The following is an 18718-nucleotide window of genomic DNA, read 5'->3' on the forward strand; positions in this document are numbered from 1 at the left end:
TTTAAACTGCAGAATAGGGAAGGGAGATTCCAGAGTAAAATTACATGCATTTGGTTCAGCACAGGGTGGGTGGGGAGCGAGGGTACAGGAGGGGCTCCTTTAATGTAGGAAATTTTCTCTCCTTGCAGTGGTTGTTGTCATTGTTAATAGAAATCTTCATTTTAAATAATGCTCCTCTCCAGACAATTTCGTCTCCCCATCAATGGGATCCAGCAGGTAGTCCGATAAAGAGATTTGAGATTCTAAACTTCCAGAAACAACAACACAAGCAATACTGCTAACTGCAGGAGACTCATTTAGTGTCCTCACGAGCACAGAAAATTGAAGCAGAATTAGGTCACTCAGGTTTTTCATACAGATTGAACAGTAAATCAAGAGGGGTTACTGTTCCGGCAAGAAAAAGAGTTCCATTAAAGGTAACAGAATATTTGCTCAGGTCTAGAGGAGAAGTTTATGATTCCTGTAGGAGAGTTATTTGAACAGAAAATGACACTGGTACATTTTGTTCCTTCAAGAAGCTGAAGTTTTAAGTGACACTTAAAAAAAAAAAAGAGAGAGAGGGAGAAGGAGACTGACTTTTTGTAACTCTGCTGATAAAACGGCCCTTGGTAATTTTCGGGAATGAATTTCAGGGCTGCACTGGGGGAGCTGGGGAAGGACAGAAGGCAGGCTAAGCAGACGAGGCTTGCTTCCTGAAGCAAGGTGCGCCACCGTGTCCACACTAAATCCAGAGGTGATCCCGGAGAGGCCTGGCCTGATGCGACCGGGCTTTTCTCGGATAACTCGTTGGAATGACAAGTGCACCTTCCATGCAAACATCTGTAGAACTCGTCTGCATCCTAATGTGACAACCCCGAGCCCTTTTGTCCAAATGTCTACCTCGAAGTGGAAGAACAGAAGTCAGGTATACTGACAGGGCAAGGAAAGTGTGCCAGAAAGGCCGGGAAATAAAACAAAAAACAAAACTGGAAATATCTCTCCAACACTTACTACAGGAAAAGGCAGTCCATTCCATCATTAAGAGAAAGATGGTCAAGAAGAAAAGGATCCAATTTAAATGGGAACAAAATGTTTTAATGGCAGAGCTTGTACGGATCTAAGGCAAAGTGTGCACAGGCAAAAACTTATTTATGCTCTTGCCGCGTGAAGAAGGTCAATTTGTCAAGATTCTGATTTTATGATGAACAAGAGAAACAGCCAAATGACTTAAAAGTTAGAAAGAAATCTGAGATTCTGACAAGTTCCCTTCAATTTTCATAGATGAGGTAAGTGATATTACAACGGTCAAGACATGAACATCTGTTAGAGTTTCTGACAGATGATTTTTGCTCCAGCCAAGTTCATAACATTATAGAAGAGGGTTTTTTTTTCCCCTTAGACCTTGCTCAAATACTCAATCAGAAGATAAAAAAACATCGGACCCCCCCCCCCCCCAGTTACTGGTGCTAAAGATGAGTGAGCCGCTCTCTCAACAAGGGCAAGAGTTCCTCCAATGGCTCTCACAAGAGCCCACAGCACTTGATCAAACCCTTTCTAAAGGAGAAATGTAATTAATTTCTGCTGCTGAACAATTCATCTCCATACAGAGAAGTCAGCTCTCACCCCTTTGACCAAGGAAGATAAAAGATACACTGCAAGGCTGCCCATGGAAACCTGTACCTCTTCTCAAGATGGCCTCAGGAAAGTTCAAGTCCAAAGACCCCACCAGGTTTGCAGACCCAGGGTTGCCAGAGCGATGGTTTCGGAAACCACGTGGCTTTACAGAAGAGGAGACGTTTATCAAGCAATGATAATAATATGACAATAGTCATTACCCCATATTGTGCAGGGCTTATCATTTAAAAGATACTGACACCTGTATTTTTTTTTTTTCTTATTGGCATGGGACCAGAGGACCAAAATGTTTCCACCCTGGAACAGGCTACACCGTACCACTCGGTCCTGTATACTTTGGGACGTCTTCCGTTAAGATCGCTTCTAAAAAGGGGGTTAAAATGGGCTCATGACTAGAAAGGCCTGCAAATTAAAGTTCTGGTAAAAACAATAAAGAAAATTTAGGACTCAGTAAAACACATACACACCCATGACACAGGCTGAGTAAGGAAAAAAAAAGTCCAGATGTGTTTCTAGGTATAGAGAGTGTCTGTTCTGAATGTCGTTAGCATGACAGACAACGGTCCTGGTAGCTTCGCACGTTCAAGGAAGGGAAAAAAAAAATGCTAGCTCGTAGGAAGTCAGGATTTTAGAGTAACTAAACAATACCTCCTTGATTCCATTTACTGTCTTTTTGAAAAATACCTATGGGGCTACATGGAGGCTCAGTCGGTTAGGCAGCCGACTCTTGATTTTGGCTCAGGTCACGAGCTCAGGGTCGTGTGTTCGAGTACCGCATCCCACGGGGCTCTGCTACCCCCTCCCTCAACCCCTTCCCAGCTTGCCAGTGTATGCGCTGTCTTAAATAAACAAATCTTTTAAAAGAAATACTTTTGACTTTTGTTTTTAACTTGGTAACAGCATACAGGACCACGTATAAAAAAGTTCTCCTACCCCAAATGAGAATATAGGGCTAACATTTGACTTCGTACCACACAGTGATCTGCGTAGCAACATGGCAATCCCAACGGACTGATGGGTATCTAACTCTCTAGGGGGTACCTGAAACTCGGGAAACAGAAACATGAAAGCTCTTCATTGAGGATTAGGACTAGGAATGAGAGCAGAGCTCTGCTCTTCATCCAAAAAGCTAAGTGCATTTAATGGCAAGTCACTGCGATTTCTTCCTCAGAGTCACACTCAAAGCTGGCAAGTTAGTATTTTAATCTAATAACAAGTCATGCGTTTTTCAATAAAGACCCGGATAATGTCTTTCAAGGGAGCTGGATGTTATTTACTAACATTCCCTAGGACTTCTAAACTTCAGTTTTCTTTTGACTGAAATAATAACCAGGAAACAATAATAGCTGGTATGTCCTCAGAAACTCTGTATCGTTTAGTCTCCCCCCCCCATAAGAGGTACTGCAACACTCTCTTTTAACACAGAAGGAAACTGAGTCATAGAGAAGAAATGTCACTTGGGGTGCCCGGGTGGCTCAGTTGGTTAAGGGTCTGACTCTTGATTTCAGCTCAGGTCATGATCTCAGGGTGATGGGACTGAGCCCCATGTCAGGCTCCACACTCAGTGGGGAGTCTGCTTGGGATTCTCTCTCCCTCTACGCCTCCACCCCACTCACATATGCTCTCTCCCTCTCTCTCTCTCTCAAGTAAATAAATAAATAAAATCTTAAAAAGAAAAAAAAGGAGAGAGAGAGAGATGTAACTTGACCAAGGTAACACAGCTGGTAAGTGACAGAGCCCGCATGACTGGCCAACTCCAGAGACGGTGATCTTAACCTTGTTTTATCTTCACTCCTTACTCATGGACTCTCTTTTTGGTTAACATTAACCACTTATTTATATGAAGGGTCTGCTAGCTCCAGCTTGTCCACAGTCCGTTTTTATAAATAAAGTTTTATTGGAACACGGCCAGTACATCATTGTCTGTGGACGCTCTCTCAGTAAGGGCAGAGCTGAGGGACCTTAGCTATGGGCCTGCAAAGGGTAAAATGTTTACCATCAGGACTTTTACAGAAAAGGTTTGCCAACGAATGTGTCAAGTCAGGTAAGAATCAAGTTTCTGGAACAAGAGTTTAAATACAGACTCTGTGTGAAGGCAGCTTACCCCTAAGGCTGGAGCAAGCAGGAAAGCCACAAATGCACACATTACAATGAAGAACCCCACTCAGTAGCTCTAGTAGCATGAGATGTGTCATGACCCCGGAGGTCCGGCTGGCAGGGCGCACGCAAGGCGCGGCCGCTCAGAGTCATTTGCAGGATAAAATGACAAGCCACAAGGCAGCCCCGCTTGGGCTAAGAGTGAGAAGACGCCCTTCTTGGATCCACAAGCTCTTGGGGCTGGGCTCCGGTCTTCACCTCCCTGGCGCCCAGCACGGTGCCTGGCACGTCACAGGGGGTGATGACCATTTTCTAACTCTGTGGCGGAAAATCACAGTCCTGTCCACTCCCATCACCCCAGTGGCAAACAAACTTGGGGTCCGGCCTGGGCCTCGTCCCACAGGGCAGGGCGACCCTCCACCTCCCCCGGGCTTCGTGGTGTTCAGGAGGACACTGCGGCCAGCCCCCGCCCGGGCCGGGGGTGCGGGTACCTGTACTCGCGCTCCTGCAGGATCTCCACCGGGTCCAGGCCTTGCGGTTTCTGGATGGGGCTGATGCGGCTCTGCTTCTGCTGCAGCTGCAGGACGGGCGAGGGCTGCCCCGGGGCCGGCTGCGGCACGGAGGGCCCCGGCACGGCGGCCGCGGGCGTCTGCGCGGCGGCGGGGGGCGCGGGCGAGGGCCGGCCGCTGGGCGCGGGCACCGGCAGCTTCTGCGGGGTGCTCGGGCCGCTCAGCTCCGGCCCCGGGCCTGCGGGACAAGAGCGACATGGGCAGCTCGGGCGGGCCGGCGCCCTGCGGCCACCCCCGGCCTGCCCGCCGGCCCCCCGCCTCGGGGGACCACTGACCATCTCCAGACAAGGGAGGAGGAGGGGAGGAAAGGAGATGGGGAAGGGGGGGGGGGGGGGGGGGGGAGTCAAGGAGAAGAGCCCGGCATCTATTCTCAGAGCGCGGTGGCATTCAGTGATATACCCCGGTGAAATGGTCCAAAGACGACGCAATTCGTACATACATTAAAGAAACGGATGGTCAGCGTTTAATGTAGCTCTAGAGTAGACTGTTGGGTTTTTTGTTTTTGTTTTCTTAAGGATTGCAGGTGCATTCAAGAGCTCAGGAAAGTAAGGGAGTCATGCAGCAGTCAGATGCAATCTGGGTGCGGTCCTAAAATCACATTCTGCAAACTGCACCTTGTGGGTCTTGAGACAGACCCTTAGCCTAAGCTGGGGTTTCCAAATACAGCCAGCAGCTCGGCCAGCCCTCCCCTGCGAACCAAAAGGGGCACACGTTTTCCCTTAATGACCTAAAAGGCATATTTCAGGCTTAATCAGTGCATCTCAGGAACTGAAGGTTTGTTTGTGTGGATTTTTTTTTTAAAAAACCACATATAAGAAAATGTTTCTGAAAACATTCACTGTGTGTGTGGGGGGGGGGGAGCAAATCCACTCATTCTACCTATAAAAACTAGCAAATATTAAGATTCAGGAGAGCATTTTTTTTCTCATGCTAACAGAATAAAGGGATATGCAATCAAGCTTATCAAAATGTACTTAATAAGTTAATGTAATGCAATTTTCCACATTAAACTTCAGGAGTTCAAATTGATTGCTAGGTATGGACTGAAAATAAGAAGTGTCCTGTCTCTCTTCATAGTTAAATTTTTACTTACTTCAAAATTATAAATAAGATTAGTGATGCTACCAGATGAATTAGGAAATGAAAAAAAATATCTCAGTAAGCTGTTAAAACCTCTGAGAGGCATTCTCCCAAGCATTTTCTATATCTTCTCTAAGAAAAGTTAAAACTATTAAACGGTAATAAAATAATAGTCTGTATACTTCAGAGCGCCTTAATAATTAACCATACAAAGACGTACATTATGAAAAATTAGACACATTTATTCAATTTCCAGCAAACACCATTCAGAAATGGGCTTAAATGACAATGCAAGGAGAGTATAAGCAAACATTTTGACAGGAGGAAAGTGAGGAATTAGAACAAACTGCTTAGGAAACTGTACACGTGTGTGTGTGTATGTATGTGTGTGTGTGTGTGTGTGTGTGTGTGCATGGTACTAATGTGCTTTTTTTCACCTTCCTTGTGAAATTAGGTAAACTTTCCAAAACACGTGCAGCTACATAATCCTGAGGTAGCCCTGGGTCCAGTGAGGGATGAAAAACTCTTAAGGGAAAAAAAAAATACATTTAAAAAAATTTTCTATTTTAGGCATCGTAGATGTACTGTCGTAATAAAGAGATTCTTTTCAGCTAAATACTTTCTGATTTTTTTTTTCTGAATGGGAAGTCTTTTACATAATGCATCGCGTTCCATAATATTTTATATTTAGAAGTTTCGTTCATCCGTATATAAGAAACCAATTTCTACACATTAAATCTCAGGGTTGTTAAGCATTGGAATGAGTTATGGAGGGATGTTCTAGAATATGTTTTCCCTAGAGGTCTTTAAAACAGGGTAGATTTTTCATCTGGTTTACTTTAGGTGTGATCCAGTCAAAAAGAGAGGAGACAGATTTCTAACAGGTTGATTCTCTGTGATTCTATAAATCTCTTTAATAAACTCAAGAAACTGGGAGAATTAAATATATTTCAAGACTTGGTATAAGCATACTAAAACCCACTCACTAAGCCCCCTAAAAACACCACCATCTTTAATAAAGAAAATGCGGGTCTTGCTGATATGATAATATCATAATAATTACTGTGTATTCAGTTCTACGAGTATTTTCCTCCTTTCAAAGTTTAAATAATTCATCAACAAAAGCCAGAACAGGGCACTGGTATTACACATTCCACCTGGTTCCAGAACTTTCTTCGTTAGCTTTCTCGCCTGTAATTACTGGCGCAGAAGCCTCTGATGATTCCTTGAGGTATATTCAAGTCTGTATTTTTAAAGCCACATTTCATCAAAGGAAGGTATCCGAACCATGTCTGATACCCCTAGTTCCAGTCCTAGTCATTTTTAGCCTATGACTCAAGACAAGATCTAATACACACAATAATTCGACTTTCTGAATCCATTAAAGACAAAGACATTCTTAGCCAGCTGACCGACCCTTAAAATGGAGAAGCAGAGAGACAGAAACCCAAACATGAACTTCCATATTCAAATATCCCAATTCAAAAAGTCCCACAATTTGCTGTGAACGAGCCTGAGCTAGTCCCTTAACCCCGTGAGGCTCAGTCTCCCCATCCATAGAATGGGGTAGTAACCTCACCCCCTAGGATTGGAGTGAGGACTCAGTGAGATCGGGTAGCCACGTGCTCCAAGCCTCCACTCTGGTCATTTTTAATACTAGCAAGGCCACGAAGGTTAAGTCTAATTCAGTTACTTAGCTTTATAGAGAAACCGCATGGCGAAAGCAAGGCTTGTAGGGAAGCTTGGTACTGTGCTGGCTGGCAGCGTTGGGAGTACACTCTCCTACAGCAAACTTCAGGATGTTTCTGTGGCTCAAGACAACTTGGCACAAACACTCAGATAAGTCGGCTTGCCACCTGCTTCCTGCCGAGCTCCTATCAAGAGCCACTTACAAGCAAATTCCTTTCCCGACTAAACACCGCGAGTTCATATACTGCGTGGGGCTATTTTTTCCTCCCTCCCAACAGATTACATAAAAACTCCTACTTACAGAGCCCAGGGAAGCGAGGGCAGCTTGCCGCAGATGGACATGCCCAGAATGTAACTGCCTGTTCCTTGGGTTTCTTGCTTGTCCCTCAGGCCGCTTAGAGCCAAGGTGCCTGGCTGGGTTGGCTTTCTATCGACAGAAGCCAGCCCTGCTACCGACACCCACGGTCTGCTAAATGATCAGACCGCTTCCCGGGATCTTCACACGTAAGACAAATTACATTCCTCAGCTTATCTCCTATCTACCTCCTCCCAACATAAACAATTTAGGTTCAATTGTCAGAGCTTCCAAATGTGGCTGTTTTCCCCTCAGTCCTCACCTTGGAAATCAAGGCAGAGGTATGTCCAGACACCCCTGAGAGTGACCCCATGCAGCTAAGGTGGGCAGGGGGCATCCTTCTCAGATGCATCCCTTTTCCATGATTTTAAGAAACAGGAAAACAAACTTATTAAAACACCGGAGTCTCACATGTACAGAATTTCTGTGCATTCAGGGCTCACACTGTCTTCCTAGCACACTAGGATCCTCATTCAATATTCTGTGCCTTAAATAAGGATTTAAGGTTTCCATGGGTTGAAAAAAATAAATGTAATGAAGTGTATTTAAATTGAATGTACCTAGATATTTTAGGTACCCAAAAAGAGTGGGGGTGGGAGGGGCATGGAGCAGGAGAGACAAGCGCTGAGAAAAATTAGCAATGAAACGTTTACTTTCTACCATAAGATCTTCCCCACCCCAAACCAACACCCCCAAAAACAAACAACAACAAAAAACCAAAAAACCAAAAAAAAACCCTGAAAAACCCAAAGTTACACAGTTCTTATTTTTAATTTTGCTTTAGTCTCCATAGAAGAAAAAAATGAATCAAAGTGAATAAAAAAAGATGATGGCTTAGATGTGCACGGAGCCCACAGCAGGTAAGGATTTAGAATTGTTTAAATTTAAGAAGAATTATTTGTTCAGTGTGCAGCTCCTGCAGTCAACCCATAATTCTCCAGTCGTGGCCTCTGAGGATATGGGTCACTTAGGGAGAGCAGGTTTGAGGCAGACCACCCCAGCCAAAGAGATTCTCCCAAACACGAGTAACACTACAAAGTCGGACAAAAGAAACATGGAATTTACTGCCAGATAAATGGACATCCTTAAACTTATTTTTTCCCCTGATATATTAGTAGAGGTATTAATACACAATAATACTTTTTTTAAAATTAAAGAGGGATGGAGATAAGTAATAACAAATTAAAAAATATTAACTCTAAAAATAAAATATGCTTTGCCTTATTTTGACTTGCCCTAAATGCCAACCTCCCCCCCCAGAAAAAGTCTGTCAAGTAATGATGTCATCTGACTCTAAAAGCTGAGATTTGGGGACAAGCTGTGCAACACTTTGGGGTGTAGCTGCCTTCCCAGTGGCAGGAATGGGTCTGCTTTGTTGGCAGGAGGGAGCTCCTTCCAGCTTTGTGCACAGCCTCCTTGCCCACTCTGGCATAAAACACTATCTGCCCAAGTACCTTCCCTTCTAATGAAGCCTGACCGCCGGAAACACAAGAGACAGAGCACTGAGTAACACAACGGATTCCTCCTGACGACAAAGGCCTAGTGAGCAAAGACGAAGCATCAGAGATGGGTAATGTCTGGTCCAGAAAACACACTCGGGATTGTGCTTACTGGGACTGAAGTGGCCGTTAGGTACAGCGTCCAGACAACGGAAACTTGATCCCCTAAGTTTTACTACTTTCATCGGTCTCCTTATGCGAACTTTGGGTGAAAAGTTTTCTGAAATGAACCCTTCAGCTTCCTGCCTTCTTAAAGGGTACTCTGGCCTCTTTTCCTGCTGTGCACGGGTCATTTTAAAAAACACTCATGTCTGGGACGCCTGGGTGGCTCAGTCGGTTAAGCATCTGCCTTGGGCTCAGGTGATGATCGCAGGGTCCTGGGATCGAGTCTCATATCGGGCTCCCTGCTCAGCAGGGGGTCTGTTTCTCCCTCTGCCCTTCACCCTGCTTGTGCTCTCTCTCTCTCTCAAATAAAATCTTAAAAAAAAAAAAAAGTAGCAATGCTCGTGGAGGTCTGTGATGACACCCCAGGCCACGCTTCGATGCACAGTGAAGGACACCTATAGGACATGGTCCCACACCACTAGCGCCTGGGAGGTACTGGCTTTGCTTCTCCCTCCTCCAACTACCAACTCTCTGGTGGTTCTAGAGGAAACTACTGCAATGTGGCATGTCAAGAGTCCTAATTTCGCTGCCCTTGTGTCTGGAGAACCAGTAGACAGCCTCTAGGTAAGGAGCGGAGATCCTTTTCCTTTTGGGACACCCATGAGGAAAACGGCTGCTGTCTTTGGCTCCCGGTTTAGGACACGTTCTTTCCCGGCCATGCATGAGCACCTCTGTGATGAAGGAGTCGGGGCAGGGGTAAGGACACAGGCTCTGGGGCAGACCGCTAGCACGGGCGTCCCGACTCTCCATGTTCTAGGTGGGGCCCACGCGCAGAACATTCAAGCTGAGCACAACGCACAAGGCAGGCCCATGGGGGCTTAGGAAGCACAGGCTACACGCCCAGAGACGCGCGTGTACTTTTCCTTCCCTCTGGCTGCCTTCCCAAGAGCTGGAGTTAGGCTGTTCTGAACCCTTTAAACACAACAGGTGTCCACACTCCCATTTTCGGCCTGGCTTTCCTCAGTGCCACAGGGTCCTCCACCTGCCAGAGTACCATGGTCCCTACACAGAAGTCTGGAGCGGACACGATCCTCTCCTGCTCCTTAAAACTCCTTAAAAACCCATTCCTAAGGCTACATCTGCAATTAACAAGGCGAGTTAATCCTTCCGGTAGGCCAACTCTCGGAGCCTCCCCCACCAGAAAAGAAACATTTGCAAGCCCAGAAGGCAGACGATAACCGAAAGATAATACTACTACTAATCTGAACTCCCCTCCACTGCCTAAGTCCCCAAGCTTAGACAAAGTACCAATGCCCCAAACGAATCGTTGGCAGAGATCGGCACGTCCTGGCTTGCCCCAGGGAGAGGGAAGCATTCACAGGACAGGGTATCAACGTTGAGGAAGACCCTGGGATTCCAAACTCTACTTAGGACAGAACCATCAACTCTTCGTTTATCTGGTGGTTAACAGAAACCTTGCCAGAGAAAACAACGTTCGCAGAAGCTCATCGCACAGCCCCCCGCACCTCTGAATTCTAGTGGCGGGGTCCAGCCAGACCGTCAGCAGGCCACGCAAAGGACCGGCTCATCTCCACCCGTTACGTCCTATCACAGCCTGGGGTCTGATGCCAGGGTCTATAGAAGAAAGAGGCCGCATGGATTCTGTTACTCTGTTTATTAGGAACAAATCTTATCGATGCCTCTATCATGCAGTGTCTCTTACAACAACAATAATAATACCAATAATTAAAAAAAAAAATCCCACCTGGAAAATCTACCCTATAGTCTCAGGCTAGAAAAGGCTCTGCGTTCCTCTGAGCAACGGGGAAGCCGCCTGCTCCGGCATGGTGAGGCTTTGGTAGCAGACCCTGGGTCTCCTCTCCTGGCTGCCAGGAAGCCGCAGTCCTCTCTCGAGCTCCGGGGCAGCAACCGTGAGCTCTGGGGGGCCCTCCACGCCCCTGACCTCCCTGACCCCGACTGCTTGCTATTTCCCTCTGTTTCTGATTTCCTACTTGATAACGACTTTACCGCAGGTTTGCTCTGCGGAGGTCTCCCTAAATGCTCTTCACCACACCAAGGGGCAGAGAGGAATAAATCAACACCCACAGCGTGGCTCGAGGAGAGCTGAGTCTAGGGGCACCTTCTGGCCCTGGGAACGCTCTAGGGGCCTGGTTCTTAACCTGGGCCGGGTGGCCGGGCCCCCGACCGGACCAACCTTGAGCCTCTTGAAAGAGAATGCAGAATCGCCGGGGACACGGCTTCCTTCCCGGGAGCCCTGCGGGGCGGGAGCCCAGGGATCCAGCTACGGAAGCCACACAAGGGTACAACAAAAGGCTAAGCCAGAACAGGGCCGAGAGCAGCCCAGCGCCTCTGCGCCCTTAGCAGTCCTCCTTAGCCGAGCTGGACCGTCGCGTTACTCATTTGGTTGCACATTAACCTACCAGATGGTCTGTTGTAGTTAACAAGGGCCTGCTGCTGCGGCTGCTGCGCCTGCGGCTGGGGCTGCGGGGGCTGCTGCTGCTGCATGCCGGGCAACGTCCTCTTCCCCTGGACTGCAAGCTGCAGTGTTTCGGGGAGGGGCTGGCCCCGGGCCAGCATTTTGTAAGCTAAAATCTGCGCTCGCAGCTGATGCAGCTGGACGGGGCTGAAAGGCGAGGGACCTCTGTTGGGCTGGCTCATCGCCTGCGGATCGCCCGAGATGAGGGGCCCGGGCTGGTTCGGCGGCATCTGGGGAGGGGTCGGGCCGCCTCCCGACATCGGGCTGGAGACGTGCTCTGGAGCTCCCAGCGGAGACGGGTGTGGCGACATGTAACCTAGAATAAAACAGGAAAGGAGATCACATGCTGCCCCCAATGACCCTGGAAGCCCGGCATTCGTGGTCATTTGGATGGTTTTCTGCAATGGCACTGCCTGCTAGAAATTTAAATATGCATCACTTAATAATTACAGAACTACGGGTGATTATCAAATTGCTCTGTACCAAATACATGCGGTGAAGATTTTCCAGTCATCACGTTAAAAAGTGAAAGACACAGAGCCAAGTTTGGTAATAACGCTTTGCTGAAATCAACATACCCCAAATATCATCATTTCAAAATAAAAGATGATTAAAGACGTAGTTTACATTCTTCTTTTTTTCGCGCTAAGTGACAACACATCTCAATTAGGACAAGCCACATTTTAAGCAAAATGATCAATAGCTACATGTGTCCTAGAAGGTATGCTGCTAGTGGCTGTTACACACATAAAGCCAAGACAGCAGGGGACAGTGTTATATGTTAAAAGTAGTTCCAACCTCCAGAACAGAACCTGGGGAGTGTGTACTATCTCGCAACGGGGAATGAAGAGCGTCTTATGGGACAGCAAATTATTACTTGGTTTATTATCGTGCACAATTATTGAGGGCCTCCACTGCCACAGGGACTACATAAGGCACTTAGTTTTCTCCCTTGAAACAGAGCCTGATGGAAGGATTGAGTGCAGGGGATTTACTTGGAAGGTGCAAACACACTGGCTTGGGGGGTGGGTAGAGGTGAAGTAAGTAGGAGACAGCAGCTGCTCTGGTGGGTGCTAATTTTAGGCACAACCTCTGGGGTATGAGGTCAATGACTCACCTCTAAATTATCCTAGGGAATGAAATGGGGGTGGGGAAGAAGCTGGGGTATTTATACTCTTTAGGATCCTCAATCACTGCTTAGGTCACTGGTTTTACTCTGGGGATTATTAGTCCCCAGGGACTTTTCCAGGTGTGGGTAAGAGGGGCTCAAGTCCATTGGAGGCTCCACTGGAGGCAAGATGGCAGGCTGGTCAGTGGACTTCAGATGGGTGGGAGCACAGACAGGGGGGGTAAGGACAATTAAAGGGATATGAGTGGCGTACACATTATTTCTTTAATCCTCACAATAGCCCCCAAAGCTAAGTGCTGTCACCTTCATTTTTTTTTTTTAAATAAGGAAACTGAGACTCAGAGTGTCACATAATTAGGTCTTGGCAGCTTCAAGATACAAACCGAAGTCCATCTGACTCCAATGTGTATATATTCTTTCCAGGCTCTAATATTAATTTGGTTTTATACAAACAAGTTAGAGACTTGAATGTCTCCGAAATCTTCTAGGAACCATTTACAATATCACATAAACACGAGAGTAATCTGTTTGGGCTTTAAGAGAGCTACGTGGGAAATTTAAGAATGCATTTCTTGGAGAAGAAAAGTTAAAAAAAAAAATCTGAAGTATTTCAAGGAACTCATTTCAGGAGATGAACTATAGATCCTGGCCAACGAATTCCTAGAAAAACCTATGAGCATTGCTGGCACGACAGTCAAGGTGAGGAGGGAACGAAGTAGTCCCTTGCAATCCTAAAGGTTGCCGTGAATTCAAACTGAGTGCTAATTAATCAAGTCATGGGTGTCCTAAGACACAATATAAAATATCAGATTCAAGGTCTTTGCCCTTTAATAAATGTACTCCAAGTCACAATTATCATAAAGGTCATCACACAGGTGTTTATTAGACATCTGCTGTGTGTTGGAACCTATGTCGGGCTTGAGCAGAAAGCTCTGGGCATCCACGTGGGATCACGGAGGCCCAAGAACATCAGACTGACGCTGAGTGGGGACTCAGCATCATCACTGGAAAGACTAGAGAAGAGAAAGGCCATAATTTTATCTCGAATCCCAGTTTGGAAAGGGAAACAAAGGTATTCAGATGCTCTAAGATGAGGGTAGGTTCTGTCTGACAAGCTGGTGAGCTGAGAAGATCCATTCAAAGCAACGCGGCCCTGAGGAGAACTAGAAGTTCTACTAAGTCTCATTCCCCAAATCCCTACCTCATAATGGAGTGCAAAACCACTCAGCCACTGGGGTTCTAGTCAGCCATCTGAGGCAGCCAAGAAAATGCCCCAGAGCAGCCTGCATGACCAGCAGAAATTTAAAGCCTGGTATGTTGTCACTTATGACAAAAAACATTTGAGTGGATCCCCAATACGCACATAACTTTGTCATTAACATTCTTCCTCCTCCATGAGGCTTATGTTCGCCCCTTAATTGTAATGCTGGTACCTGCGGGCATATAGTTTGTTCATTGTTGAAAGCACCTTCCTGACACCTTTTTGACCAACCCTCTGTCTACCACAGGGGGAGAAACCTGCTACCAAAAATCTTCCTACTGGGATTTGCATAGTTGAATGGATACCATCAGGCATTGAAATGGGTCCTATGTCTCCTGCCTTCCGGTCTCTCCTATTTCCAAGGTCATCATCTGTGGCTTCCCCAAGATCCGTCACAGGACGGCCAACACAATGGACCAAAGCATCAGACAATGCAGTCAAAACTCAACTGTTGACTAAACTGCTCTGTCAAACTACGAAGTATGGGAAAATGAGTCTAGAAAAGTGAGACAGTTGTATCTGGCACAACGATTAGGTTTACCTCACATTCACTGAGGAAGATGCTGAGAGTGGAATAAAAATCATTTTCTGGAATTAATCCATGCAACAAAATTTTACCTCAAATGTGACAAGAAACTGGGGATCGGAAAAAAAATTTTTTTTCCTAAGAAATACAGGGAATGTTAACAGAATCATTCTATCTCAGTATGACATTAAAAATGTGACAGTGTTTAAGCTGAAGAGATTTTTTTTCCCCCTACATGACTAGCATTCTATAAAACTTCAGGAAAAACCAGAATCTAAATGATGAGACAAAATAATGTATTTTAGTAATTATCTTTAGTTAAGGAAACGGGGCAATGCAATTGCCTGAGAGAGAATAGACATTTGTCTGTGGGATGCCAGTGTCAATACTGAATCTGCTCTTTTTGAACTCTGGTTTGAATTGCTCATTCAAAAGTGGTCCCCCAAAATGTGGCAGTTTTCCATTCCAAGTCTGTGAGGGCCATTTTCTCCCTGGTTTCACCTTGCCTCAAGAGAAGCCGTCATGTCTCTCCTTTTAATAATCTTGAACTTATAAGTGCCAATTTTATATGAATTTTCTCTTCTCTCTCTCTCTCTCTCTCTCACACACACACACACATACACACACACCCCGACACACACGCATTGAATATTATATACTTGCCTTTGAAGGCTTTTCCTTTCCAATGGACTAAAAATAAACAATGTTATCATTGGGACCATAAGGTACACGATTCAGTATTTATTGATGGAAATGGTTTTGTTTCTCAACCAATACCACAAAATAACCTAACACGTTGCTAGGTAGTTAAAGCTAGCAGCTTTCCAATAGATACCATACCTCTCCATACGTGTGTTTATAAAGGTTTGTTTGTTTTTTTTTTTTTTTACAATGGGGTCTTTAAAGATACATGCTATTACAGGGTCTATTTTCTTTTTAGATCATTACATAGAATAAGACTCTATTATACCAATACTACTTTATGCAAAAATATGCTTTTAAATAACTCCTTCCCCAGCCTATAATGCACTTTACTGGTTGGCAGAAATATATTACATGCTAATTCGGATTCCATTTAGCGCAGACCCCTACATTTCCAGGTAATTACGACTTGCCGAAATTATATAAAAATTAGTATCTATTTAAAATGGTTGACTGGTGAATGCATCAGCTCACTTCTCTACCTAACTGAGCAAAATGAACAAGGTATCTATCCAGTTAAGTGCTAGATGATGTACCAAGTGTTGGAGATCCCAAGAAGGATAAAAGGAACCAAGCAGTGAGAGAAATTTTAAGATACATGAAAGTGCTCACCGAAAATTCGTGCATTTAAAGTGTTTTGTGTTGGAGGTTTCCCTCAGGCCCTACTCCTAGAGGCACTGCAAAGCCAGGAGCAGACAGAGCAGGCAGTTGGCTTTGACCATCGTGGAACATCATTCATCTACACCTCTCTGGGAGTACAAAACAGATCTTCGTTAGCTCTGGGAACACAACTGGCTCCTTAGAATTTAACTGCTAATCCTGCGAATGTCGTCTAAACCCATTCTTAGTCCTGAACAGGTCAAGTATTTTCTTCCTATACTGCAAAAAATCCAAAGGAATCAGGCTGTCTGGCTGACGTGATCAAAATTTGAGGCGTCATCTGCGATACTCATAGCTGTTTGCCATCAAAATTTCAATCAGAGGGGCACCTGGGTGGCTCAGTGGGTTAAAGCCTCTGCCTTTGGCTCAGGTCATGATCCCAGGTTCCTGGGATCGAGCCCCGCATCGGGCTCTCTGCTCAGCAGGGAGCCTGCTTCCTCCTCTCTCTCTGCCTGCCTCTCTGCCTACTTGTGATCTCTGTCAAATAAATAAATAAAATCTTAAAAAAAAATTTGAATCAGAGGCTGGGATATCCAAAACCTGCTTGACTATGAATGAAGATATACTCCTATGCCTCCATGATTTGCGCGCGTGCACACACACACGCATATTTAATTCTGAATACCTTTCTCAAAATCCTCAGTCAAAAAATCTCCCCTCGGGTGGAAGGATGGTCGATCACGAACAGAGAAAAAAACCCAATATATTAAACGACAAAGGACTACCTATGACAATACATAAACCACAAACTTTGAATGCGAAGATCAACATGTTAGGGTTAACTGGTCCTTGGTTAAGGCATGCCCTTGCATGTTGAAATGACCGTCCAGTGATTCTGCAAACAGGTCACACTGTACTCAAAGTCACTGTGCCTTCAACAGTGAGAAAGGAAGGCGCTGAGGAGAAGAGAAATATGTCATATATGGATTGGCCATTACTGTGGGTTGAATTATGTCCTCTACAGGGATAGGCCAAAGCCCTAACCTCTAGGACCTGTGCAGGTGACCTGATTTGGATACAGGATCCTTGCAGATGTCATCAAGTTAAGATGAGACCATACTGGATTAGGGGGGGACCCTAAACCTATGACTGGTGTCCTTACGAGAAGAGGGGAACCTGGTCGCAGGCATAGACACTCCAAAGTTCCCATGGAGACCAAGACGGATTGGAATGAGAGATCTACAAGCCAAGGGGTGCCAAGGGTTGCTCTCAACCACTAGAAGCTAGGAAGAGGCAAAACAAAAGGTTTTTCCTGAAAGCCTTCAGAGAGAGCAGGGTCCGCGGATACCTTGATTTCAGGCTTCCAGCCTCCAGAACTGGGAGAGAATCAATTTCTGTTGTTTCATTGCCCGCCGCCCCCACCCCCTCGTTTGTGGGAATTGGTTACAGCGGTCCTAGGAGACAAACACAGCCACCCACCAGCAATGACAGGTAATTCCACGGCCAGAAAAAGCCACCTGACAATGTCTGAGCATGCAATTCAAGGGACACAGGTGGCTCATCTTACCTTCACATCTCTGCTATCATCTGGAGGCAGACCTGGTTTCTCCTTCTGGCCCTGTCGCTTACTCACTTAAGAAAACACAGCAAATTCTCAGAGATCCAGCTTTCCCATCTAGAAAATGGGGCTGACCTCATTTACCTTCAAAGATCATAATAAAGAATCCGCATTGGGTGCACAAAGTCACTTTGCAGATTGCTTGGACACAGTGGGGGCTAGTAGAATTCACAAGGACCTTGGAAATGACACTGCCCATACGAAAATCATAGTCATGTTGGCATGGCTGAGGGGAGAAGCAGCCTGCAGGGTTCAGCCTTCCTTAGACACGTTCTTTGGAAGTCACAAGTAAAGTAACCGGTAAGACAGAAGACAGACAGTGCGGAGCCAAGAGCAGGTGTGCAGCGGACACAAACCTTGGCTGTGCTGATCCATCGGACTCTGGGGAGGACCCATTCCCGGGTGAGGCGGCCGCATACCAGAACCCTTCAGGGATCCACAGTGGATATCTTCTACAATCCCCTTGTCGTGCAGACCATCGATGGGCTGGAACATTGAAAGGATATCAGTTAGATGCCTCCGGAAGGTACAAGATTTCCATCTGGGCCTTTAAGATTTAAGACTTTTAAAGTGTTCAAAACCGTGGCATGATCATCCACTGCTCATACGACAGACATATACGTTTATACCTGTACTACCTGTACTTTCATGTATTACCCATACTTTGCAGGTGGGGATGAAAAAAAAAATAAGACTACACCAAGAGGGTCAGCAAAACTATTCATAAGTCGGAAGTTAAGGCTTTAAACAGTTGGATTTTTTTTAAGATTTTATTTATTTATTTGACAGAGAGAGAGAGAGAGATCTCAAGTAGGCAGAGAGGCAGGCGGGGGTGGGGGGGAAGCAGGCTCCCTGCTGAGCAGAGAGCCCGAGGCGGGACTTGATCCCAGGACCCTTGAGATCGTGACCTGAACCGAAGGCAGCGGCCCAACCCACGGAGCCACCCAGGCGCCCTTAACAGGTGGATTTTTGTGTGTGCGTGATGTCAAACGCCTACAAATAAAAGTGACGTCCTGCTCACAGATGCAAGCCGCTCTTCCCTACCCTCTCAAGTAAGCCCTGAGACCTGTTGTGGTTGAAGGCGGGCCAAAGTCCGAAGGAAGGCTATTTGAAATGTCTATGATGATGCTTTTTGCTTTTTGCTTTTTTTTGGTCATATTTTTTTTCATCAGTGAGGAAAGAACTACATGGAATGTTTCAAAGTCAAAACCAGAAAGTTCCAGGCAGTCGGGAAAAGAGGAAGACCCAGGGCCGGGCGGGCTGCGGCCAGAGGAGGAAGGTGTGATGGATGAACCGGCACCACAGACAGAAGACGACTTGCAAACATTTTAAAGGCAGAGTTTGGGAAGAAAAAAGAAAAAGTCAAGATCACAGGGA

At 45.9% G+C, this 18718-nt stretch overlaps 1 protein-coding gene across 7 annotated transcripts in view; it reads right to left on the bottom strand.

The window, feature by feature from the left end:
• The window catches only part of SMARCA2 (SWI/SNF related, matrix associated, actin dependent regulator of chromatin, subfamily a, member 2), a 178647-nt gene that overhangs the window by 143390 nt on the left and 16539 nt on the right, over positions 1–18718 (bottom strand). For all 7 annotated transcript variants that reach the window (XM_032866549.1, XM_032866542.1, XM_032866546.1 and 4 more), the window contains exons 3-5: positions 17698–17827; positions 11450–11821; positions 4203–4458 (exon numbers count right to left, since the gene is read on the bottom strand). In XM_032866549.1, the coding sequence (XP_032722440.1) occupies positions 4203–4458; positions 11450–11821; positions 17698–17827 (758 nt within the window). The remainder of the gene's footprint in view (positions 1–4202; positions 4459–11449; positions 11822–17697; positions 17828–18718) is intronic.

This window comes from Lontra canadensis, unplaced genomic scaffold, assembly GCF_010015895.1.
Source record: "Lontra canadensis isolate GAN:19392208 unplaced genomic scaffold, GSC_riverotter_1.0 scaffold31, whole genome shotgun sequence".
In the NCBI taxonomy this organism is placed as follows: Eukaryota; Metazoa; Chordata; class Mammalia; order Carnivora; family Mustelidae; genus Lontra; species Lontra canadensis.